At 38.6% G+C, this 25,797-nt stretch overlaps 3 protein-coding genes across 3 annotated transcripts; all 3 read right to left on the bottom strand.

Annotated features, from left to right (window-relative positions):
* Nucleotides 1–1,998: 1,998 nt before the first annotated feature.
* On the bottom strand, nt 1,999–9,990 carry LOC145890175 (uncharacterized). The gene is made up of 19 exons (XM_082981206.1): nt 9,796–9,990; nt 9,478–9,673; nt 9,108–9,304; nt 8,878–9,041; nt 8,560–8,699; nt 8,030–8,242; nt 7,303–7,456; nt 6,851–7,097; nt 6,068–6,214; nt 5,882–5,992; nt 5,221–5,442; nt 4,461–4,656; nt 4,134–4,330; nt 3,809–3,972; nt 3,599–3,738; nt 3,235–3,462; nt 2,932–3,073; nt 2,327–2,573; nt 1,999–2,152 (listed from the first exon to the last, which is right to left on the bottom strand). The coding sequence occupies exons 1-19, from the start codon at nt 9,948–9,950 to the stop codon at nt 1,999–2,001; spliced, it is 3,414 nt and encodes a 1,137-aa protein (XP_082837332.1). The 5' UTR covers nt 9,951–9,990.
* Nucleotides 9,991–10,432: 442 nt separating this feature from the next.
* Nucleotides 10,433–20,307, bottom strand: LOC145888740 (uncharacterized). Its single transcript, XM_082979565.1, has 20 exons — nt 20,193–20,307; nt 19,616–19,739; nt 17,701–19,554; nt 17,447–17,635; nt 16,779–16,913; nt 16,535–16,684; nt 16,005–16,187; nt 15,820–15,924; nt 15,349–15,476; nt 14,848–14,994; nt 14,511–14,699; nt 13,901–14,107; nt 13,538–13,660; nt 12,963–13,100; nt 12,719–12,828; nt 12,286–12,493; nt 11,970–12,111; nt 11,448–11,617; nt 11,162–11,332; nt 10,433–10,910 (listed from the first exon to the last, which is right to left on the bottom strand). Exons 2-20 carry the CDS (start codon nt 19,734–19,736, stop codon nt 10,758–10,760), a joined length of 4,623 nt encoding a protein of 1,540 aa, XP_082835691.1. The 5' UTR covers nt 19,737–19,739; nt 20,193–20,307; the 3' UTR covers nt 10,433–10,757.
* Nucleotides 20,308–21,109: 802 nt separating this feature from the next.
* On the bottom strand, nt 21,110–25,499 carry LOC145889620 (adhesion G-protein coupled receptor G2-like). Its single transcript, XM_082980603.1, has 5 exons — nt 25,437–25,499; nt 24,190–24,950; nt 23,720–23,951; nt 22,920–23,411; nt 21,110–22,611 (listed from the first exon to the last, which is right to left on the bottom strand). The coding sequence occupies exons 1-5, from the start codon at nt 25,471–25,473 to the stop codon at nt 22,466–22,468; spliced, it is 1,668 nt and encodes a 555-aa protein (XP_082836729.1). The 5' UTR covers nt 25,474–25,499; the 3' UTR covers nt 21,110–22,465.
* Between the last annotated feature and the right edge of the window lie 298 nt (nt 25,500–25,797).

Below are 25,797 nucleotides of genomic sequence, written 5' to 3'. Positions count from 1 at the left end.
ATTTACAAACTATTCTGCTACAACTTATGTTGTCTATCATATTTAGTTACAATAGGTTAATTCGCTGCAATCAACAAAAGTCCATCTGGTTTTTGGTCGATCATTACGGGTTTTTATGCATATTCGAAGAAAATAATGTCAAAAACTTTCTAAGTTTTACATGAACACGTGCTCGTGTAGCGCCAAAGAACTTGCCCACTTGTTCCGTTTCATTTTCAAGTTGCACGCTTTTGTTATATCACGTATTCTTTTACGCCACGTTTTTTTTTTCACCTTTTGTTATTTCACCTTCCACCTGTTCACTTAAATGTTTTGTATTGATTTATTTTTACTTACGAAGTGTCTCGAACGCACCAGTCACCGCACGTTGATTTTATACCGCAGCGCTAGCTCCCTTCCTCTCACGTGACACTGTTGGGCAAATGACTGGCGAGACAAAAGATAAAACCAGACTAACACGAGACGCTAAGAAAAACCGAGGGCAGACCGTTTTTGGCAGATTGTGATTCGTCTGTGGTATTTTTTGAATTTTTATGAACAAGATATTATCAAAACGGTTTTGCTGGAACAGGCTTGTGGTTGGCCGTGAATGCAGCGTCCTGAGAACCAAGGAGAGCGTTTATTTAAGAAGCGTAACACTCACATTACGAAATGAATGGCAAGTCAGAAAGGTTAGTCAGAACATGAAAACGGCGATGAGGCCTTCAACCACGCGACGTTCATTTTTCAAGAAAAATGCTTGGACAGGAAAACTACTGACGCAAAACAGCAAACCAAGGCAAAACTGCAGGTGCGTTTAAGTAAACAGAAAATCAATTTGAACCAAGTTCAAAGTTAACGCCTCAAACAAGACATCTCTAGTCAAAATAACATTCCCTTGACAGTCTAGCGCCTCGCACGCAATTAATCACACACAGTTTATTGTCCATGTGAAGTGAATGACGTAAGTTATTACGTAACAACGAATTAAGTTGTATATTCGGCAAAAAAAATGATATGTTCTACACCTTTTATTGCCGATAGTCACGAAGGTTTTATAGTGTACAACTTGATTTAATTTGACTGACAGCGCATGCGAAAATGACCTGTCATCCCATTTTGTTTAATGTTATTAAAAGCAAGATTTTATTTTGAAACAATTGACTGTCCAATGATTTTTTTTATCGAAAAAAGTCACTATAAATGACTACGAGTTTGCAAATCCCGCACAGTCCCATGTTTATTTATATGTAAGACGAACTTATCGTGGTGTCGCCCGGTACGTTCTCTCATGGATATTGCGTAGATAGATGACTGCAGGAAGTTGGAATAGAAAGTTTGCTGTTTTTAATTGCAAACCAATAATATTACATAGATAATGCAGGTTTTATTATTTTATAGAGCTGGCACGGTTTCGGTTCAAAACTTGTATCTATTCTCTAAAAGATGAGATGGTACGTCGCAAGTGAGTCGTATATAAAAATGAGCCAGTGTACATAATAAACAACAGTTTCAATAAAGTTAATCACTTTACGAATGGTGCTACTAGTGTTAAATATTTGCAAAATTGATTACCGATGAAATGTTTGGATCGGTAAATTTTACTGCTAATCGTTTTTGGAATACTCATGTCATTGTAATACATCTGCAACTTTGCGTGTGAATTTTTGTGTCGGCACCCTTGGATGCGCCTACAGTATAGCTACGACAGCGCATCAATATCTGATGACAAAAATGGGTATTTCTGTCGTGCTTTCATAAGGTTTTTTCGTGCTTTCAATAAGGTGATAAGCCGTTAATGATGCTTCAAATAAGGTGACAAATACAACTACAAGAACGAGCGAGTTTATTATATTCTTTGAAGTGCGGAAAGTCTAAAAAATTATAGACATATAGCAGAAAACAATAAAATGACACTATGACAAACCTTATGTGTAAACATAATATTATGCTATATTTGTTTCTTTGCATTACACATTAGGAAGCAAATACGTAGTTAGTGATGTAAAATCATGAAGTTTACTTCAATAACGACGGAAAGGTTTCCGACCAAAACTTCATCCTGCTTTCTAGAAGATTCGATCCAACATCATATGGCCATTTCAATACGAGATGCTTTTTCGACCTTTCGTCGTACTTTGGCCATTCAGTTTCTCCATCACAATTCGGGTTTCTATGTATAATGTTTCACAACCATCTATTAAAATGGCAGTTTTGTGCCGTACGTTGCATAAACATTTACTTTTAGGCACTTTGTGTAACACCGGCAAAATAACAGAAAGCTTCAAATAAAGCTTAAAAAGCAACGTTAAAATCTTTATTAAAATTTTATTTTTATGTTACTTACCCAGTTTTTGCAAACTGACAGATGGTTTTCATCCATTTTTTGCTCATTTCTTCCTCCTCTTCACTCCATTTTGTATCAAGCGTAAATTTTCCGTTGATAAAAGGAAAACCGAAGGTATAGAAAAAATCATCACCGTGGTCGGCTTCACAAAACTCCGGCTTGTGCTTCACTTCACCAGAATAAGCGTCATCATGATGCATGCGAGTTTGTTGGGTCATGTAGTAAAAGTAGGTGTCGTGCCCGGACCCTGGAAATGACAGATTTCAACGAATGACTTTATTAATTTGAGTTTCAATTCTAGCACAAAATATTTCGTTCTCGACCCACGTCTCTTCTTTGATAAAAATTTTTGTTCTATGCCACAAACTGAAAACAAACCAGAAGCAACGCTTAATAAGCAACAAAGGGGTTATAAATGAAATCCATCATGTCGCAAAATTAGCAAAATGTTGATCATTTTTTTCATTCGTGACAAAATGCGTGTAACTGGCACCCACGTTTCAACAGATAATCACAAATGGAAGACCAACATGTTTAAACTTAAGCAAGATCCATGGTTCCCTAAACGTAGAAGCACATTCATAACTCCCGTTACAATTTCATACCATAATGTGCCAATGCCTGTTGTACTGAAGGGGTCATGAACAATGAGTCCCCTAACACACAAGATACCAACTTGCTCCACTTGTATTTGTCTTCGGAAATCTCCTTGCAATAGAAATCAAACACCACATCCCACTTTTCTTCCTACCAAAAAATAAAAAAACGACACGGCCTAAAACAAGGTAAAGGTAAGTATATAGTAGAACAACAAAATAGTAGGAAATCTTTCAGCAATATTCTTGAGCGTTTACTGGAAAAGAGTTTTTTTAACTTGTTAATCGTACAGTACATTACGACCATATTACTGGCAGTATTGCTGAAAACATTCCGTGCACGATGTTTCTGGCGGTTTCCTTGTCCAAGCCGGTATTAAAGTTTGCAGGTTGAGAATAGCTAAGTATACCCGACCATTCACTATTGCAAACTCCTATGATGTATTGAACTGGATTGAAGTTTCCCTCTTGCAGAAGTTGTGCTGTGTGTTTGGGAATAAACTTCCCATCTATTGTGGCCACCATCATTCTATTTGCAACCTATGGTCAACATGATGACAAATATAATTACTGCATATATGTTGTATAAACTTCAACATCATATTTAACCAACGAAATATTTAAATACAATTTGCCAACGAGAGTTTTGCAGAATAATGTATAGTTTAATATTCACATCTTTTTCTAAACATTCTAGGATTTTGTGTGAATCAAGTGCTTTGAGTTCGCCCACAATTTTTTCTGGTTCGTTGGCGTCAATTCCCAAGTCGTTTAGGATAATGGTTCTTACATCTGATTGGTCTGCTCTCATCATAACTATTAGTAAAATAATGTATGGTGAGTAAATGTTTGAATGGTTTTGGCCAAACTGTGCTTATTTCCATACGGGCCATTGTCCCTACTCCGCTGTGACTTATTGCGCGGTGAAACAGACCACGTGACATTGGTGAAGTCACGTGCATGCTCACTGAAACGGAACCGGCACTTTCACCAAATATGGTAATGTTGTTTGGGTCACCGCCAAAATAAGCAATATTATCACGTGTCCACCTGCGGAAAATGCATCTGAATTGAGCTGTGTTGTTTCTTGCACACCAAAAACGGTCAGGTTCTCACAAAAATTATCTTACGTTTTGTTATTTCGGTTATGCCAGGGTGGTTTGAATAATTAAAGATATAATGTTTGTAACCACGGTCGGCATTCTACTTACTCCAGTGCCATGACTTGGTCAAGCAATCCCATATTTCCCGGCCATTTCGTGTCTTTCCCGGTTGTAAAGAATCCAAACACATTAAGTCTGTATTGTGGTACGACCAACACCACGTCGTGTAGACCACAGAGTGCTTGTCCGTTATAGCCCAGAGCTCCGCTTACAGTAAACGCTCCACCATAAATCCAGAACAATACCTTCGCAAATATCATCGCAAGAAAAATAGCTTTCGTGATTTAAACTTGAAGTGAGGCATGATTTTGTTTACTTTAAAAACAGGATGCCTAAAACAAGACCGCTGATTGGGGCTAAAATTAGCATGCGTACCGGCATATTTGCTTCTTTGTTGGGGTTACTGGTGTACACGTTTATATACAAACAGTCCTCGCTCATATCCTCAAGATTTTCATCAAAAATCCAAGGCAAAGGCACGAATGGAGTTATTAGTTTCATGAAGGATCTGTTTTGCATGGGTATGGGCGGTGCCTTGGTAGCGTCCAACGTACCTTTCCATGGATCTAGTCTGTGAGAAAAATATTGCTGATAGATAATGTTATTACGTCATGACTCGAAATAAAAATTGGTCAACATTTTTCAATCGAGTTTAAAAATAAAAATCGTAAAATTTGCCAAAAGCAATTAAATGAAGTCATTGTGCTTTTCGACAATCAAATTTATCAGTAAAACCTGCTGTGATACACCTGTCAAATATTGACTTTGGAACGTAGGCCTGTCGCAACGCAGCAGCACCTTCCAGTGCAACTGGCTGCTATTCTACGGCAGAAGGTGAGTTTTCGTAAGGAAATCACCTTTACTTGGGCGCCAGACTCGATAAGCCACATGGTTTTATCGGTTCCCAGACCATACTATGCATCATGTTTATTGTTCATGTGCGTAGTAACTTTGCATGCAAAAAAAATCATGATTTGCTTTGGTTTTGATTTTCTTTATCTTTGTGTCCTGGCAAATCATTTTTATTCACGTCAGAGCTGTGACGGAAAACCTTTAGAATAATTAGAAAATTATACTTTGACTGAGATTCAATTGCAGGGTCATAATATAATACTTGGCAATTTGTTTTACTTACTTTTGTGGAGGTTCGAAACGCAACGACCCAACCGGTGGTTTCGCGAAAGGCAAACCCAAGAAAGCAAACACTTGCTTCGCTTCGTCGCATTTCGCTTTGTCAAGAGCGAATCCTTTAGCTTGGCCTAATGGCGTGCTTACAATGGGACAACTCATGCTATAAAACAGTCTTTCAAAACACACAGTTCTGCGACATGAATTTCTGTGAATCTTGTATTGAGAACTGCAAACCAGAATAGGAGCTAAACAATTAAGTTTCATGTACGCGTATAAGGTATACGTTGTACTAAGTTCTCCACTTTAGTCATTTTACTTCTGTATAACATACCTAACATCCATTCTATCATGTTGATACAGTAAACAACACGATACTTCTGTAATTGCCAAAGGCCAAACATAAGCATGATGGATAGCTCGTGACTGTTTGTAAACATTGTTGTCGGAAGTTGACGCACGCCTCAGTTTACTCCCATATACTTTTCCAGCGATATTACATACGCAAACATATGGTTTTATTATTACTAATAGTTGCAAATGTTTTTAAGTTTACAACTTGTCCTAAATTGTCTTTCAAGAGCATATGAAGATGATCTATTGTCGGTTTTGTTTGATGTTACTGCAGGGAAGGTATCAATTTAATTCACATCCACTTGACAGATTACAGCTCCTTGGCTATGTAAATGTGTGATGAACTTATCATGGTGTATCTTCTGTCACTCACATGGCTTTGGTTAGTGTTTATTGCAAAATAAAGCGTGGTGAAGAATGACGGACTGAATTTGGAATATGTTAGTATTTATTACAAACCAACATTATAGCGTAGTTAATGGTCAGGCTTGTCTTATTTTGAAAGGGCTGGTACGGTTTCAGTCCAAAACTTGTATCTGTTCTCGAAAAGATGGGATCCCACGTCACAAGGCCACTTCAAGATCAGATGCTTCTTGTTCTTCGAGTCGTATTTCGGCCACTCAACTTCACCACATTCGTTTGGATTTCTATTGCAAAATAGGTTTGTGTAAAGAACTGATTTCAACAAAAAAACACTTATTCGACCAGGACGTATTATTTTTTAATAATGTTCTTACGATAGTCTTTACACTACCCCAAAAGAGTGAATAAGCTTGTAGTTTATGCAAATGAAGCCAATAATGTTTTAGTAAGTTGCATTATTTTGGCCCACTTGACCTCCTCAATACAACTTGATCTTGTCAGGTAAATAGTCAGTGTCAGACTACCACGTTGTGGTGACTGTAGTCGCCGTCAACCTTTAGGTACCGGACTGAGCACAAACCGACAGAGACAACCCATAGCGAAACACACTATTAACAAGCAAAGCTTCAAAACCTAAAGTGTCTTCTGACTCTATATCACAAAACTCACGCAAAAGCAAAAAATAACCAAATCTGCGACAATTTGTCATTATAAGCTGCACTGGTGTGAGACATGCTGGTTTGTTGAAAAGTGGCCCTTTTGCAGCAAGCTAATACAATAAGTTGATTTCCAAAAACCGCCCGTCTAAGACATTAGCAGTTACTCAAATATTTGGAAAATTTTTGTTTTTGCGATCGCTGTACGCCAGAAACAAGCACAGCGGCAATAGCTTTGGATTAACGCTTTTACAACTTGCGTACCCTGATTTTGCAAACTGGCAGATTATTTTCATCCACAACTTGCTGAGTTCTTTTTCTTCCTCACTAAATTCCCCACAATCCTTGATTGGACCGTTCATAAATGGAAAGCCGAATGTGAAAATAAAGTCATCGCCGTGATCCGCTTCGCAAAAATCCATTTTTCTTGATGCGTTACCCGCGTATGCGTCATCGTGGTGCATACGCAGGCGTTGCGTCATCAGGTAAAAGTATGTACCATTACCAGCATCTTCAGGAAAATAGTTGTATCGCGGTATATACAACGTTGCACACAATAGCATCGTTATTAAATTAAAAGCTTTATTGTACATGTATAAAAACTTAAATTAGTTGTGTTAATGCAACAATAAAATGCTTTTACTTCAAGAAATCCACACAAAGTAACATTTAAAATTTAATGTTAGTGCAATATTTTTTTTCTAATATGTTTCTACCTGAATGCGCAATGGCCTGATTGATAGAAGAAATTGTGAACATGTCATCTTCTGTGTTGCAAGATGCGACTTTGTTCCATTTGTATTCATCGTCGCCCACCTCCTTGCTGTAGAAATCAACCACTGCATTGATAACTGCCTCGGATTTGCCTTTCTGCAAATCAAAAACATCAATTGGTTTTCAACAAATTCAGTGCGGTTCTTTTTAACCAAACGCAGATTGTTGATTACTTATCATCACGCTGAAAAATTCGTTTGGATCTAATTTAACATTGTTAACCTACATATTGATTCCAATACACCCCTTCCATTAGATTTTCCATTGATAGACTCCCATGTGTATTTAAAATTTGGCTATATGAAAAAACAGCGCATTGCTCTTGTCATTTACAGTGAAGCGCGGATTGTCCCATCAGTAAGAAAGGCTAAAGAGTGCCTGAATATTCCGAAATTTTACGAATTTATCCAATAAAATTTACGTATTTTGGTTTTTAGGTTCACAGGCGTCGCAACCAGGGCATTTGTAGCCATGCTGGATGAAAATATGTTTTTCTGCCAAGTCAGAGCGACCAGGCGATTTTCAGCTATTTTATTTACATCATTATGAAACATCAAGCTCCCGGCGAGTATGTTATATTTTGGTTTGGTATGTTGACAAACAACGTCATTAGTGAACTGGCACGTGTCGTTGAAAGATTGCCGAGCCTGCCATTTACAAATTACACACCAGCGCTTGTCCAAGTATCTTCCGGGCCGTGTCCTCGCTCTTGCTGTCACCGAATCCCTTTAGCAATGATAACGAAAGTATCCCAGCTCCTTCCGTGCTGTTTATGCCAATAATATACGGCACGTTGTTGAACTTTCCGTTCGCCAGGAGTTGCTCCGGGTGTTCGGTAAGAAATGTTCCGTCCACCGTAGCCACCATGTGAAGCATACCTTCCTGAAATGAAGCCACACAACTTAGCAGTCTGGCAAACTGACAAAAAGTTTGAAAAGTAATGTTTTGTAACAAATGTCTTCAGTATAAGCTTGGACTAGACCGCCTGATTTAAGAAATTGTGTACGATTTCAATGCTTAAGGCATCGCATTATCCGGAATAAATTGCTGGTAAAGTGAAGCAAATTTCTGTCAACAGTGGCTGCAAAAAGTTCTATTTCGTTTCTCGAACGGCTTTGTAACAAAATTTCGGACCAAAGGCAAAAAATGTATTATGACTTTACCCAAGAGTCTAAGTCATATTTAATTTAAATTTTTACCTCGAAACCAAGAGCATCCAGTATCTTATTAGCGTCCATTTTTTTCAATTCATTCACTATCTTTTCTGGCTCTGTGGCTGATATATTCAGGGACTTGAGCAGAGCGGTTCGTCCCTCAGTTAAATCGGGTTTCATTATCACTGAGTGAGGATTAAATACTTTATTGTTTCCGGCTCAATACCAACAGAAATAACAATCATGCGTCAGTCAAAAGATTTCTTATTCCTATTATTAAAGCAACAAACGTAAGTTTATAAAACATTATACCTTTTCACAACGTTGGATGCATAATGAAATTAACACAATAGGCGCACTTACGTGGCATTGTCCCAACTCCGCTGTGACTTATTGCACGGTGAAACAGACCACGTGACATAGATGAAGTCACGTGCATACTTACTGATGTCCCTCCAGCACTTTCACCAAATATGGTGACGTTTCCAGGATCGCCACCAAACGCACGGATGTTATCCCTCGTCCACCTTTATCAAGTGTAAAATAAATGACGGTGAAGCATGTTTGTCGAATTCTATAGGATGTGTACTCACTCTAATGCCATTACTTGGTCGAGCAATCCCATGTTTCCCGGCCATTTTGTATTTTTCCCAGTGGAGAAAAAACCGAACGCGTTAAGACGATATTGTGGTACAACTAACACCACGTCGTTCAACCCACATATCGCTTGCCCGTTGAAGCCCACTGCACTGCCCATGTTGAAACCACCGCCATAAATCCAGAATAAAACCTAAGATAATGATGAATATGGTGGTAAATTGAACGTCACGTATATGTTAGCAGCAGAGGATTGAACACAACGAGACCTCTTTCGACATTAAGTTTGATACTGTCGCGGAATTATTCCGACATTTCAATTTGAAAAAATTTCAACGATTTCATTAAGTTTATAATGTAACACACCGGCATTTTGGCGTCTTTGTCTGGGTTACTTGTGTAGACATTTACGTACAAACAGTCCTCGCTGATAAGATTCAGATCCTCGTTACAAATAAGTGGCTGCGGAAGAGAACCAGCAAAACGCTTGTAGAAGTAATCGGTTTGCATTGGAAGCGGTGGCGATTTTGTCGCGTCATATACTCCTTGCCATGGATCCGCTCTTAACACATTGCATAAAGCATTAAAATGTTTGCCCCGATTTGACTTTATGATGTATGTGACAATGTGCAAGTTTAAAATTTACTAAAAATTATTTGTTACGTTGATTAAACCGACACATACCTCTGTGGAGGTTCGAAACGAAGATCACCGACTGGCGGCTTCGCGAAAGGCAACCCCATGTAAGCAAACACTTGCTTCGCTTCATCGCATTTCGCTTTGGAAAGTGCGAAGCCTTTGGCTGATCCTAGTGATGTGTCGACAGTGGGACAACTCATATTATTTTCGAAAATATTGCGATGTGCAATAAAAAGCAAAGTGTCTGAATGAATGTATGTAACAAAAAATGATTAATATCCTACATCCTCTCATGAGACAGAAACTAAGGATGCCAATAGACGAAAATAATTTTTCTGTTAAAAAATTAAGATCATACAATGGCGCTTATCGTCCTTTGCTCCTTTTAGTTTCTCAGAAATATAATGTATTGATTCGTGAAGACAGATCCACCAGTCACCGACCTGAACAGGCTGATTCCTATAGTCATTTTCTCTATCCTGCATGCTTCTATCAAGCTGTCCTGACAGAAATACTCGTGCTTTTTCTAGACTCTCTTAGTTTTGATATAATCCATTTCAACCATCTATATTGGTGAGCAAAATCCTTACAAACATTCTGCACATTAATCTGTGCGTTATGTATTGAGCCGAGTTGCAGAAAATGGTGTTGTAAATACAACTGTTAATGATTAATTGATCGATCGAACTTGCCGGCACGTACACAGAGTCGCAACGAGGTAGAACACAAGTTCTCGTACCGCGAGTTACATATTGCAGTACACGCAAAGATTTATATGTTTATTTATTGCAACTGTAAAAAAATTGCCATGGATTAAGCTGGAACATCGTCGTCTCAACTGCAATACAACACGACAACATTTGCAACGATAAAAAAACACATTTTCACGGAGTTCATACATATATGAGTAATATTAGCAATTGCAACAACAAAGTAACTTGACATAGTTCACATCAATGCTCACAAAAACGAAGGGAAGAAATAATAAGGCTATAGTCAACACGCAATTATCCGGTTTGTTGAACTGCGTGTGTGGAACGAGACTGGGCAGATACGTTGTATACGTAATGTTTTCTCAACATGCAACTGCGCATGCGCGGCCACCAGGAATTTCTCACATCTCCCTTTCGTGCACAGGTAAAGAAAAAGATGAGGAATCCCTATTTGCAAAAACATGTGTAAAATTTAGGAGTTCGCTTTCCCGAAGAAAAGAAATCTATTGGCGCGATTAAGACACCATTAGTTTCGGTTATTGTTGGAAAACGGCGAAAGCAATATTACCAATGGGCGTTTTAAGACCGCGCATCTTAAACTAGCAGTCCACCATCAAAGGGAGTGTTTAAATATTTTGTAGAATTTTCACATAGATTTTGCTTGGTCCAATTGCATGGATGGACAAAATATTGTTTACCTGCAAAGACGCGACGATGGAAAATATCCAGCTCATAATCGACAGGAACACCAAGTTGTCTGATAACATCATAAAGAACGCAACAAACCAAACCAGGCCCAATGTAGTCCCTGTAGACATGGCAACAGCCACGTGGTTGCTTTGTGTTGTGGCAACTTGGGTTGTCATAGACTATAATTGAACACATACACTTCACAGAAATTGGTAATATTGTCATTGTGTGCCAAAATACAATTGTTTGTTCTCACAAAACTTGTTGCCCTGGTACCAGAAAACTGACACTTACGTTTAAATTACGTCGTCGCGCGACTAAAGCCCTGATAGTCAGCACGAATATAGTGAAGTTGAAAAGCAGAAGAACTCCCACTGGAAGCAGAAAGGAAAAGAAGAGCGAATATCCATGTATCCAACACATGTTTTCAGCTAGGTACGAATGAATAAATGCTGCTGGAGGATCTGTACACAAGGCAGAGTAAAGAGTGTGCCATACAAAAAACTTTTATATGGAATCAAAACGATAAGAAGTTATTATGCATTTATTGCTATATTTTAATTAATCTTTAAATAGGACATAATATTATCGACGGCCCTAGTTTAATGTTAAATACAGATGATTAAAAATGTTCAATTACATCCCACTATAACTGTGCAGGCACCAATGTTATTGCAAAACATGTTCCCAGATTGACTTTTACGAAAGTACTTGCTATATTTTTACATATTATTACTTCTCAAATTGTAAGTGGTTGTTCCTTACGGCACTGACCTTGTCCGTATGCAAACAGTAGTACATTAACACATAACTAACCTTCCCCACAAACTGGGGGCACGTTTGGCGTTTCAGCAGTAGCAACAACAGCAATTATATTAATAAGCAAGACTGCCAAAGGCGTGAGGTACGATGCGATGGCTGCCTTACTGACGTAGTTGTCACCAGAAACCAGAAAAACCTTTGAAAACATTAAGTTTTTCGTGTTGCTCAACTTATACCATCAATTTTGACAAGAATTGTGCTGCGATATTACCTTGTTTTGTATGTGCTTGGCTTAGTAATATGTACAACTTGTAGACTCTTAGTTTACAATTTTACACTTCAAATCTTGACACATTTTGCTTACTGTTACCTGGACTATCGACCGGTAAAGATAGTGAGCGTACACCGCCATCCAGCACCACGCGGCAAGAAGAAAGTAATGCAGCAAGATGACGCTAGTGACACACAGCGCGTCATTCTGTCGATTATCGGCGCCAGTCACAAAGACGAAGTACGCAACGGCGAGAGAGACAGACAGGTGAATTAACATTTTCATTGGACGACGACGACGCATTTCTCTGCATAGCAGTTGGGCAGGTTAGGACACAGCAAATTCTATTTAGAGTCTGGACTAACAAACGTTTCATGTAGGTAATGCTAAGCATAAGTTTTAATGCTTTATTAAAGAAAATCCGCTCGAATTCCATGCAGAACAATATCATGCAATGTATGTAAGTTAATGTCTACTGTATAGCTTTGGAGCTTGGGCGTATTTTGTAATTTACGATAATCCAGTTCATTACCTGGAAACGAGGAGAATTACACAAGTTGCAAGCAGGCATATGATTGATAGTGAAGCACCAACGTACGTCACGTATTGTAAGGATACATGAGCTTGGACTTTGCGACTGTTCTAAAAAAAATCAAACTGTTTGTGATACTTTGACAATAACATCTAGTCAAACAAAATTCACCTGCAACATTTAAACTCGTATATAGTTTAGCAAGAAGTGTTTAAAAATACGTAGTGTGGTAAAAAGCACTTACCACCAGTAAACCGAAATTGGTGAGGTGGTTACATTCACAGAGAGGCGGCCTGCTTCCTGGAACCAAACAACAACCGGTGGTGGACCACGATTCGGTGGAGAAGTTCCAAAATACGCACGACTGATCAACGTAAACTGCCTAAATAAGCACAGCAGCAATTTAACACCCTTTATGCAACATAATGATTACACTCGAGCCAATACAGTGGTTCCCAACGTTCAAACCGATGACGCAGGCATCCATGAGAAAATGTTACAAGGTGCAATTAAAAAAAATTTTTTGTACGTAAATTCAATTTTTGTACTTTTATCAGTGCAACAATTGAAAGAAAACACAGCTTGTCATGGAAAATTCGCCCAAAATCTCAAATAACCTCTACTGTAAGAGTTGTTTGTAACTGTTAACACTAAGATAGCGTTTTAGCAACATTTAATTTGCATGGTTAAGCGGATCGCTACCAATTGTGACCGTGACATTGATTCAGTCAAACTTAATGTCAGTTGTCAGAGATGTGCAGTCTTACCGTAAGTGTAACTCTCTATTTTATGTGAAATTTTAAAAACAAAGAAACGAACTTGCAAATTGTCATCTTGCCTCATTCCGACTTCTGAATCCTCCTGAAAGGATATTTCAACGGGATCTTCTAGGTTGGAAATGGGCCTAGACCCATTCGGTCTGCGCACGGCAGCAGATATGACCTTATTTATGTATAAAAGACAAAAGCATAATTTATCCCAAACTTAATGTTTCCTAGTGGTTCAAGGATTGCAACTTATGTTTTGTTACAGAATAAAATGAATGGAACAGTTATAGGCAATAATTTAATTAATGTAAAAATATTTAAACATGAACAACTGTGTATTGTTATGGCATCACAATGGCAACGGTGCTTATGGCTTTGTGTTGTAAATTTAGTTAGTTCAATGAAGTATCCTTACAACTTTGGGATTTTCTTGCGAAGGAAAAAGAATTGGATTAGTGTTCAAGAGAAACACAATTCGTTGTTGATAATTTCTGTCAAAGCTGGCATCGGCAAAAACCTCTGTTGGAAGAGTGATTGAGGCTGGCGATTCAAACTCTAGTTCTTCGTTAATGTATTCTGGTGCAAACGTTATAGGTTCTTCAACAACCTGCACGTCGAGAACCTAAATTATGAAAGAACATGAAAATTATTGCTTTATAGTTTTATGTTTCCATTGTTTTTATTTGGGTGATTTTTTTAAGTCTAATCTACTACACACCCTTTCGTATTTAGGTTATGCACTCTTAGCATGTGAAGAAAGCACTTCGTCTACACACCAATATTTTTATTCTCAGTTTTACCATCTACAATTCCACGGTTTTTATCCGTTCCATTATAATAAACTCGTACGATTCCCTTAGTAAAAGCTCGATCTGTATTCTTGTGCCCGGCAACGGGTGCGGAAAAAGGCAGAATGAAGAAGAAAACCTCATATTTAATCTTTCCCTTTACACTACTCTAAAACATTACAATACGAAGCAGTTTAAAACGACCGAACCGGGCTTAATGTAGTAAATGGTCCTTACTTGTGCATTAATGCTAGACGTTGTGATGTTTAATGTTGTCTGATTTGTCGGAAACACTATTTGAAATGCAAGGGAAGTAAGCGCTTGTACAAAGCTTGAAGGCAGCTCTTGGTCGTTGTTGCTGATGTTCAGAAAACTAGTCACGTGATTTGCTATCCCGATCGTGCTTTCGTAAGATTCATGTGTGATCTACAAACAGAACGTCATATTTCAACCTACGCACATAATGTTTAAATTTGGACTGTTGTTTGCTGTGTATTATTTTAAAATGAAAAATTGATAATTATCCAAAAATCATTGAACAAAGTAATCTCCTTTATCTGATTGAAACACTAACCTCAACATCTGGGTCAGCCGCAATGTTGAGAATGAATGTCACTGTCGCATTCACATCCATCGCATTTAACACCTGTACGTCGGAAGTTCGAACATCTAATTCCACCAAAGCATCTTCCAGTTGGGTCGTGTTTATGTCGGAAAGGTTCTTGAAAGTTAATACAAATAATCCCATATGTCATGACTAACGCCATGAATTTTAGCTATTAAATACTGCAGTACGATGTATACGTTTTATGTATTTTAGTTGAACTAAAATGTTATTGTTCGAGACAAAATACTTTGCAAAGCGAGACAAGAATGTGCCCGTGGCGGACACGGTCTGGAAAATATCAAAACTCCTTGAAATGTTTATACAAGATAGCCACAATCAAGAAGTTCACTACTCCCGTGGCATATTCCATGTCAAAAGTTTTTTTGCGTTTTTAACAAAACTAACCAAAGCCTTTAGACTTTATGAAGGTACATAAGCAAACCAACCATAATAAATTCGACAACTTACTAAATCCACAAACACAGAAATAGTGTCCTGTCTGCACGCGATTACAGTCAAGGTCGACTGAACGTAAAATCCAAAGGAAAATCCAGATAGTTCAGTCTGGACACATTGAGCCAGTGCTAAAGGTTGATCTGTACAGAAACAATGTAAAATTAATTTCTACTAACTCTGGGTTTATGACTCATTCTGTTTTCATTCTAATGTGTGATATGTGACGAAAATTAAATATTATTTGCAAGCGCATAAAAACGCAAAGTTTTTATACATTGCTTCTATATGATTCGATTCGTTAGAAAGGGTGTTTCAAACCTAAAGACATTTTTACTTGGTTCAAATATTAGCGCGAAACAACATTTTGGTCGTCTACGCAATAAGACGTAGACTTTCAAGTAATTTTACCGTGTTTCTAATCACAGACTAATCTGTATTTCAAGCACTGTATTCGCAAGGTCACAAAATAGCCGACTTTCTTACTTGTATACTGACAACGGTTTTCTGAGTACTGTTGCGATCCAACAAAGCTCCTTGAAAAGTTGTACTTCATTCCATTTGCAATCAATACTGTAGTAGCACAGGCGGCTAAAAAAATTTGTGAATTTTTCACAATTGCAATCAATACTGTAGTACACGAGCAAACGAAGTATAGCAAAGATACCTACGCGCACAGTCAGTGTCTACTTCACATGCACAGCGCTGTTCAATAAATGAGAGATTGACATGATTCCCATTTTCATCAACTGGTAGTCCGCTAGCGCTGATTTCAAGTAATAGCGGTGGGTCGGTTTTTGGATTTACTAACTTGCATGTTGTACCAATGTGGCATGTTTCGGCGAAGCAGTAAGCTGGAAATAATTGAGAAGCATCTTAGCTTGGAAGTGGCACGGAGGGCTAAAATTCGGCATTTTGGATTCAATGTAAATCTAATGAACACTGTTTACACTGCAGTGAAATTTGGTTTCATGGCAAATTTGTGTTTGCTTTTAGGTTACAGCTTTCACGCGTTAATTATAACAAATAAATTAAACTGTAGTGTAAACACTACCTCTGCTCACTTTGTACTTACATGGCCCTTGATGCACCTATTCGTTAGACTGAATATGGTACAATTAAAATGGCAATTTGTGTTTCCAACTTCCAATGTATCATTGATATATTTTACGTTGTGGAAAGTTGATAGTGCTTTACTTACGCTCAGTACTAATAGGCGAAGAGAAATTCGTCAGAGAAGACACGATGCCACCTCTATTGGAACGAAAGGCGACCTGGAATGATCTTTCCGCTGGAAGCGGTCCATTACAAATACGACTTTCATCACTGCGATCACATGATGAATTTTGTCCTTTAGTAAAACTTGTAAATTATTTCACATGTACTTTGTAAATGAAAGTTGTGGAAACTGGAAAAAGGAATAAAAAATCGTAATGTGGATTCACCAATAACATATCGACCGTCACCAGTCAGGGATCTTCTTTTTCTTGACGATAATCTAGTGCAGCTTACAATTCCAGCTACAAAACTCGGAATCGGATTTTGAAGAATTGAACTTGCCCACGTGCCGATTGTGGAACCTGCTGAAACACAGGAAGTAGGGCTTAGCCCCAAGCGAAGGCAAAAGTTTACAAAAAATAAACAGTGCCGAGAGTTTCTTCTTGCACTGTTCTAAAAGTTTTTTCTTCAGCCATCTTTTCGCATTTTTTTAAGAAAAGGAAAACAGTTTTGCAATCTGTGCTGCGACTCTTTAGGACGTCAACCAAAGTGTCTAAGCGTCTTTTGTAAACAAGCACGAATACTTCAAGTATATATACCTCAAAAATCAAAAAAAAAAAAAATTTTTTTGGACGATAATTCACATCCATCTTTAAATTAGAAGGGAAGCTATCCAAAATATTTACGCACGTAAATAAAGAAATTGAAATTTGTGCAAACTTTCCCACATAAACCACGTCATATAGGCCCAAAATTATCAAATCCAATCAATACCCCTGAAATATCGTAGAAATGAGTTTGAAAAAAAAACCTCTTTTAAGTTATGTTTGGTAATAATAAAATTACGAAATGAATTACTTCACTTTTAAAACACATTGGTATTAGTAAGACTTGCCTGGTGGTGCACCAACTTCTCGTATTACAAGTTCCACTGATGAATTTGTTCCTAAAGAATTGCCAAACAGGCTTTCAAAAGACACACAGGGATTTTCAACAGCAAACCCGTTCGTTCTCGGCACACCAGTAAACATCTGATTAATTTCAACACTCGGTTGCGCACCAGGAAGTGGCTGGGGTGGTAATTCTGCGGAATAAATTCACCGCAAAAACACCTACTAATAGTTGGGTGAAGAAAATTTGAATTAATACCTATTTGAACAGTCGAAGACGTTTTTCTAGACATCATAACGGAAGTAAATTGATTTAGAGATGTTGAAACGATTGAGGTAGTATTCGTAATTGATTCGTAGGTTGTTGCCATTGTCGTAGGTACGACCGTTGTTACAACCGCAGTGGCTGTAGTTGATTCGTTGCTTGTTGCCATTGTCGCTTCCTCAACTGTGGTTACAACTGTTGTATTCACCGTTGAATTAGAAGTTCTTGCTATTGTCGTAGGTTCGGCCGTTGTTACCACTGTAGCGTCCACGGTTAAATTTGTGGTTGCTGCTGTTTTCGTAGGTTCGACTGTTGTTGCAACTGTAGTTTCAACTGTTGAATTTGGGGTTGCTGCAGTGGTCGTAGGCTCGACCTTTCCTACAACTGTGGTATCCTGAATTGATTCGTTGGTTATTTTTATTGTCGTAGGTTCGGCTGTTATTACAACTGTAGTTTCCACTGTTGAATTTGTGGTTACTGCTGTTGTCGTAGGTTCGGCCGTTGTAAAAATTGTAGTATCCTGAATTGATTCATTGGTTGTTGCTATTGTCGTAGGTTCGGCTGTTGTTACAACTGTAGTTTCCACTGTTGAATTTGTGGTTACTGCTGTTGTCGTAGGTTCGGCCGTTGTAAAAATTGTAGTATCCTGAATTGATTCATTGGTTGTTGCTATTGTCGTAGGTTCGGCTGTTGTTACAACTGTAGTTTCCACTGTTGAATTTGTGGTTGTTGCTGTTGTCGTAGGTTCGGCCGTTGTAAAAATTGTAGTATCCTGAATTGATTCATTGGTTGTTGCTATTGTCGTAGCTTCGGCGGTTGTTACAACTGTAGTTTCCACTGTTGAATTTGTGGTTGTTGCTGTTGTCGTAGGTTCGGCCGTTGTAAAAATTGTAGTATCCTGAATTGATTCATTGGTTGTTGCTATTATCGTAGGTTCGGCTGTTGTTACAACTGTAGTTTCCACTGTTGAATTTGTGGTTGTTGCTATTGTCGTAGGTTCGGCTGTTGTTACAACTGTAGTTTCCACTGTTGAATTTGTGGTTGTTGCTGTTGTCGTAGGTTCGACCGTTGTAAAAATTGTAGTATCCTGAATTGATTCATTGGTTGTTGCTATTGTCTTAGGTTCGGCTGTTGTTACAACTGTAGTTTCCACTGTTGAATTTGTGGTTGTTGCTGTTGTCGTAGGTTCGGCCGTTGTAAAAATTGTAGTATCCTGAATTGATTCATTGGTTGTTGCTATTGTTGTAGCTTCGGCGGTTGTTACAACTGTAGATTCCACCGTTGAATTTGTGGTTGTTGCTATTGTCGTAGGTTCGGCCATTGTAAAAATTGTAGTATCCTGAATCGATTCGTTGGTTGTTGCTGTTGTCGTAGGTTCGGCTGTTGTTACAACTGTACCTTCCACCGTTAAATTTGTGGTTGTTGCTGTTGTCGTAGATTCAATTGCTGTTAAAACTGTGGTATCCTGAATTGATTCGTTGGTTGTTGCTGTTGTCGTATGTTCGATTTTTGTTACAACTGCATCTTCCACCGTTAAATTTGTTGTTGTTGCTGTTGTTGTCGTAGGTTCGGTTGTTGTTACAACTGTACCTTCCACCGTAAAATTTGTTGTTGTTGCTGCTGTCGTAGGGTCGGCCGTTGTTACAACTTTGGTATCGGCAGTTGCTTGGTTTGTTGTTGGTATTGTATTGGGTTGGACAGTTGTCAGAATTTCTGTATTCGTATTTGATTCGTTTGTTGCTTGTGTCGTCTGCTCCGTTGTTGTTATTGTGGCAATGGCGGTTGCATTTTCGATTGCTTGAGTTGGCACAGATTCGGTCGAATTGATGAATAGAGTGTCGGGTGCATCTATGGATTGCAGTTGTTTTAAAGTTATGTTTCGTATCTACGGCTTGGTGCATTAACTTACTTCCGCCGTAGTAGCCGTAGTAGTCGGTTTCGTTGCCAAAATAATCGTAGTCGTAAGAATTTGCATATGAAACTATGTTGATTGTTTCCACGTATAAGCAAATTAGAAACAGTAACTTCATGACCTAATCGGAAACATGTTTGTTATTCAATTTTGTGTAACGTTCGACAAAGGCCGCAAACTTCAACCCGTAAAGCAAGTGCATTTTTTTCTCGAACGCTTCGTAAAAACATATGGTTTAATGACACAACTATAAGAATTTGTGTGATTTAGCGCTGAATTCACTCTTTTATTTCATTGTGTTCAAAACTACGTACATTTAGTACAGTTTTCACAACTTGTTTACTCATGCGTAAATTTTTTTTCATTTTCATCGCTTTCCAGTAACGCTTGAACAAGCAAGGTAGCGGTTACCACCTTCATCGACAGTTACCACCTGTTTGCTTTGTCACTGTTTTGCTAAATTACCACTGTTGAGTGTGTTAATTAAGCGTCGAAATGTATTAAACCCGTATCTGTTTTTGGCTGCGATGTTGCCAACGTTCGTCATGGAAAACGTAGAGAAACGTAAACTTACTTGCTCGACAAAAGACACCGTTGATTCAGCTTTTTCTCATCATTTCTTTACCTGCTATAAATTTTCTATTTTTACTACAATTGGGCCAAATCTATTTGTCTCCAGCAAAATCGCTGCATTTGAATTGAATTTTAATTTTTCATAAACTATTGTCAAGTTTGGACCAAACAAAGTCACATCTCTTATAAAATCTTTTGCTCTGCTCTATTGTTCTGCGTGGCAGTTAGTCAGTGAATCGCAGACTGCTTGCAGCCCGTGTCGCTAGCCAGGCCCTTTTTTCTCAAGGTGGTTGTTGATACTGTTTAACCCGCGTAAAGCAGATAAAATCAGCGGTTGGAACGCTTTTTCTTTCAAGGATTTGTAAAGGAAATACGTGTGTAGTTTGTCGCAGAACAATGGGTAGACCATTTATTGCACAAAAATAGAGCGATTTATACAAAATACACATGCGTTACAGAAGTACTTCGCAGCGCGGGAAATCAGCCTACAGTGAGGATTTAAGCGGCTACCCCTCGAATAAGATCTTTACCCCAAGACTGCTTCCTTAATTCGGATTAGGATCCTGCAATAATATCTCACACTTATTTCACTAAAGAGGTGTCTTATTTTACTAAAAAAGCTCAGCAAATATAAATAACTGAAATATACAAAAATCCTTACTCTGGTAGAACGCCTTGTATTCAATGCACCAAAATTCGCTACACACAGCCAGACGCCCACAATAAGATCATTCTCTCCACTTTTAGCCGCCTCCAACCACAAGCCAATTTACCAACAGCGCAATCACTGGGGTGTTACGCTATACGTGTAAAGCATCTAAAAAGACTTCGCAATGCAAAAATAAATACAAACCAGAAGTAAATTTAATAAAACGACCTATAAAAGTTGAAATATTGGGATTTACCCAAAACTGCAGATGCAGGCCTAGCGATCACTGTAACTTATTTAATAATACGAAAAAAAAGCAGCAACAGTAGCTTTTTATTACAGGATCAGTCTGGCTTATAACCAGGAATATATATTTCGCCCCATGGGCATCTTCAGTTCCTGAAGTAAACATAATAAATGATTTTAAATACGTCTGAAAAATAATAACAGTAAAGAAAGGACTAGTAATGAAGAACCACAATATCGACCTCTTGCAATGCTATATGTGCCAAGGCAAAACACTGAGTTACCATCCTTGCATGAAAAGGCAAGAGAATTAAGCAGACACGGTGGAGAAACAGCATCAGACGCGGGTGGAGATAAGGAACGCGCCGATACGACGAACGGCGTAAAACCACCTTAAAGGTGTGTGCTTTTATCCTGTAAATAAATCCTGTAAAATTTATCCTGCTGTCGCTGCTTTTTTAGAATTAAACGGGAATTTGGAAAATCGTAACATAAACTGTGGGAATACTGTGCGCTGTGTGCACATGCAATATATTTCAAATGAATAACGCATGAAACAAAAGAAATCGTGAACCGTGAATGTGTGGGTTAGTGTGGTGGGTTATTTTTCGCAACACCCTTCTCCACAAAAATTTTGTCGCTTACTTTAGATTTGACAAAACACTCAGGTCACCAAATGCGTAGAAGGGATTTCCCTCAACCCCGTGATTTCACGCAGTGGAGATTTTCTCCCCACAGTAAACAGTATCTGAGCAAAGCCAGGGTCTCAACCGTAAACTTTCCCGAGCGCCAAACGAAACTTTCAAAGAAATTTGAGGAAGCAATGTAAGTGTTAACTAAAAATACCCACAATACCAGGGTAGCTCGTAACGAATTGTATGCAGTCTTAAATAACCTTGACCTTTCAATAGATTAAAATACATTATCACATGCTCATGTATACGCTAATGAACAGAAACATACAAAAAAGTGAACGAAATAGTTCTGGCCCACAGTGACGTATAACAATCGCAATAACGGATACTTACCAGAATAAGCTGTTACAGTTTTCAGCCTTAAAATTATGTATCGTTAGCCATCCCAACTTTTTGAATAAATGTATCATGTTGACAAGTTACATAGAAACTTTAACCAAGCGCCGTGAAAAACTTTAAAACGCTTCACCAAAAAGTTTAGACAGGCCGCTTGTTTAACACCCCAACCTTAGCCCTACCGACGAACCTAAACTGGGCAGGTAGTTTTGTGGTAGTTTCTTACAGTTTACCACTAATTGACATTTATAGGAAACAAGAATGTACAGCGGAATAATACAAAACTTTTCTGTGATTAACAGTGTGAATAATTGTACAAGGAATCAAATCGTTTGATTATTGAAATTATTATTTTGTTGACAGTGAGCTGACGACTTCTTGGCGGATTTTTTTGTTGGCAACGCAAAAAACGAAAAGAAGAAAGAAACCTTGTAGCCCGTTGACGACCGCGTTGACCACCAAAAAAATATCTGAAGTCAGTTTGTCATTTGCACCTGAATAAAAAAATGTTAATATATGACTTGATTGTCTTCACTTAATTAAATTATGAGGTTAATCTTGGCGTCCATGTATAAACTGTGGACAGAATCAATTCAAAATTTAAAAGAAGTTTCTTAAAAAAGGCCCTGATCAATATGGATCGAGCAGCAATGTTCGCAGGTAATGCAAAAATACGCAATTGCATCTAACACGTCAATGTACATTAGTTCGTAATAACCTTGATGTAAAATAAAAAAAAAACACTTTTATGCATATTTTGCCTCGCCTAGTTAATGATATAGTACGAAGATTCGCATCTTACCGGCCAAAAATGCAAAGAACCATGTTGCACCAAACACTGGAGTTAACATTGTCGTTGCCTTCACTCCAGCCAAGATATATTCAAAATCTGCCTGTTTGTCCTCTGCGACCGATTGGTCACACTGCGGTGCGTAGTTTATTGGCCCTTTTTCCATTTGCGACACAAGAAAAGCGACCCTTACAATAACAAACATGTTAAAGGTAAGAGAGACACCAAGCGGTATAATAACCGCTGCAATGCGAACACCAGATGTCGCGCTGAGCCAGCAGTAGCTGTAGGCGGGGGAAACATCAAGGGTTTTGTAGGCTTGTGTTTTATCCATGTAACCGCCCATAGGAAAACCCATCATGGTTGAAAAACACACAATAATACCAGGTATCAACCAACCGAGTATGCGCAAAGATTTGCGCAGATTACGCTTCTTGGCATACTCCAGTGCCCGTTTAGAGGTTTTCAGGGACAACATAACTGCATCAGTCGTCATCCAAGCCCCTACGAAAGTTTTTAGTCAGTGGGGTCAATTTCACAAGGAATGATATTACGCCCAAACATCGTTACGGCATTATTTATCGTAACCCCGAAGGACAGTAAAAGGATTTCATCATTCTGTAAACATAAATCAACACGAATGACCTATTTCTACTAAATAACACTATTTACAGGCATACAAAATTGTGAAACATAACTGCATGATGTATAGCACACCATAATTGTGGTGTATCGGTCACTACATACATCACGTGTCAAAGGTTAAAGTGGGAACTTCATGTTCCCATAAAGCCAGGCAAAATTCAACTCACCTGTGCACAGTAAGAAGTAATGAACGAAAACCGTCACCATTTCACACACCCTATTGTTGGCAACAGCGACATCTTGCAGCAGACATGCAAGATCAAGCAAAACCACAGACGCGCAAAGGTTTATTTGCACGACGGTTCGGTCGCAGTTGATGCGGTTTCGAAACTTGATTAGAATTGCCATAGCAACACACGCACAAATAATTGATGTTGTCGTGGTGATGAAAGACAAAATCTAATAATATTCAAGGTTAGTTGTCCCTTTAAAACCAGCAAAAATTACTTATAATCGCTTTTATTTTAATTTTAAGTGAATGTTAATTGTTTGCAACTAACAGCACTTGCGTTTTAGGTGACGACGTGACACTGAAAGAATAACATAAACTCACCATTTTGAAACAAGGTTTTTCAAACATTACAAATTCTGTTTTATTAGACCTAAATGTTCGCCTAATTTCAAGATGAATAGTTACCTGAACGTAATTGGGAACGATGAAAGTGGTGGCAGTAAGAAGAACTGCAAACAAAGTTGTATGGTTGCATGTACACGTCACGTTCCGCATGGGTGCGGTCGATATTTGCCTGCAGCCAAAATCGGTGTAGTTGCCGTTGATCACGTGCAGATAATTGCAGGTTGGTTGAAGATGCGTCAGAACAACTCGACCCCCTGGTGACGTTGGCATCATCCCCTTCACGCTCGAGTGGAGGTGCGACGCATTGACGCGGAACGTGTAACTGAAGCTTTTTATTGGCGATGAATCGTTTTCTGCCAACCCGACCACGCAAACAAAAGGGGAACCAGGAAAGAAGGAAGTTACTTGGGCTAATCCACTGCCTTGCGCTACAGTCGAAGATTGATTGTTTGATATAAATACAGACATGACGGCCGGAGGAAGCGTAAGCTCTGCAGCATAGACTGGAACTGCCCGAGCCTTGTGTATATCTTTAGCGTCCATCCACACAGTTGTGTCTCGTACATTAAAGGTTGCGGTTTGGTTGACACGTGTCATTGCCATATGAAAGGTTGATGTCACATAGCTCCCCGTTGCCATCTCGCTGTTACACTTTGTCAACTTCCACAGATCCGTTTCAATTTTGGTTATTTGTTGAATCGTATTTGCATTTTTCCCCAATTGTGCAATTGTGTTTTGTACATTTTCTTTCAGTTGTGTGCAGGACCTCTGAAGAGACACATATGTTGAAACTGTAGTTGAAGGTGGTGCGTTGTTTAAAGCTGGAACGGAAATATGTTATACGGTGTTTCATTTTCTGTGAGGATTTGTACTTTGCCGATAAAACCGAAGTCAATTATAACACTTTCCTTCTGTGTTAATGTATATTCTGTAACATAGTGCTCCGCAACCTTTTCTCGCAGAATTTACAAGCTTTCGTATCTCAACGTTATACCGCAACCTATTTGTTATACATATGACGTCACAGTAAAAGAAGACTTACAACTGCAGTCCAGCTACGAGTTGGAATTAGCCTCAGCGAAATGCCCAGCTGAGGTAATTTTAAATGTACAAAAAATCGAAAGTAACTTAGAAAGGTTTAGAATTAGCATCGTCACTGATGTGCTTCAGCTCCCAGGTTGCGAAGCGCTGCTGTATGAAGATTTGCGAGGTGCCAACCGAATCGTGCAATTAGTTTTACACATGCGCATTTAGCTGAGTCACAACAAAAACATTAACCTTTGTTTGATTTTGTTTCTGTAACTTACCCAATAATATCATGAAACTAATATAACTGCGCTTCATCGCTTTGCTCACAGCAACCCGACGGTCATATGTGTATACTGAACAAACTAGGATCCAGAATGCCAACGTCTTTGTGCTGTACTGTCACTAATGATTCTCAGGCTTCAGAAAAATCCTGTAATTCGGCTTAAATAATCGGATGTGCGTGAGTTAAATTTACATAGATCACCTGCAGTGACGGTGCACAACGCGTCATTTTGTCATCCGGTGTAAAGTACCTTTGCAGACAAACTATATTGCAGTAACTGCACGGTCGTTTAAAAAACATTGATAGGCTATTAGGCCTATTGGAGAATACCTTTATATTACATACAAAGTCGGAAG

The sequence above is a fragment of the Ascidia mentula genome, chromosome 2, assembly GCF_947561715.1.
Source record: "Ascidia mentula chromosome 2, kaAscMent1.1, whole genome shotgun sequence".
Lineage (NCBI taxonomy): Eukaryota > Metazoa > Chordata > Ascidiacea > Phlebobranchia > Ascidiidae > Ascidia > Ascidia mentula.
The sequence above is the reverse complement of the archived record's forward strand: the minus strand, read 5'-3'. Positions and strand labels throughout refer to the sequence as shown.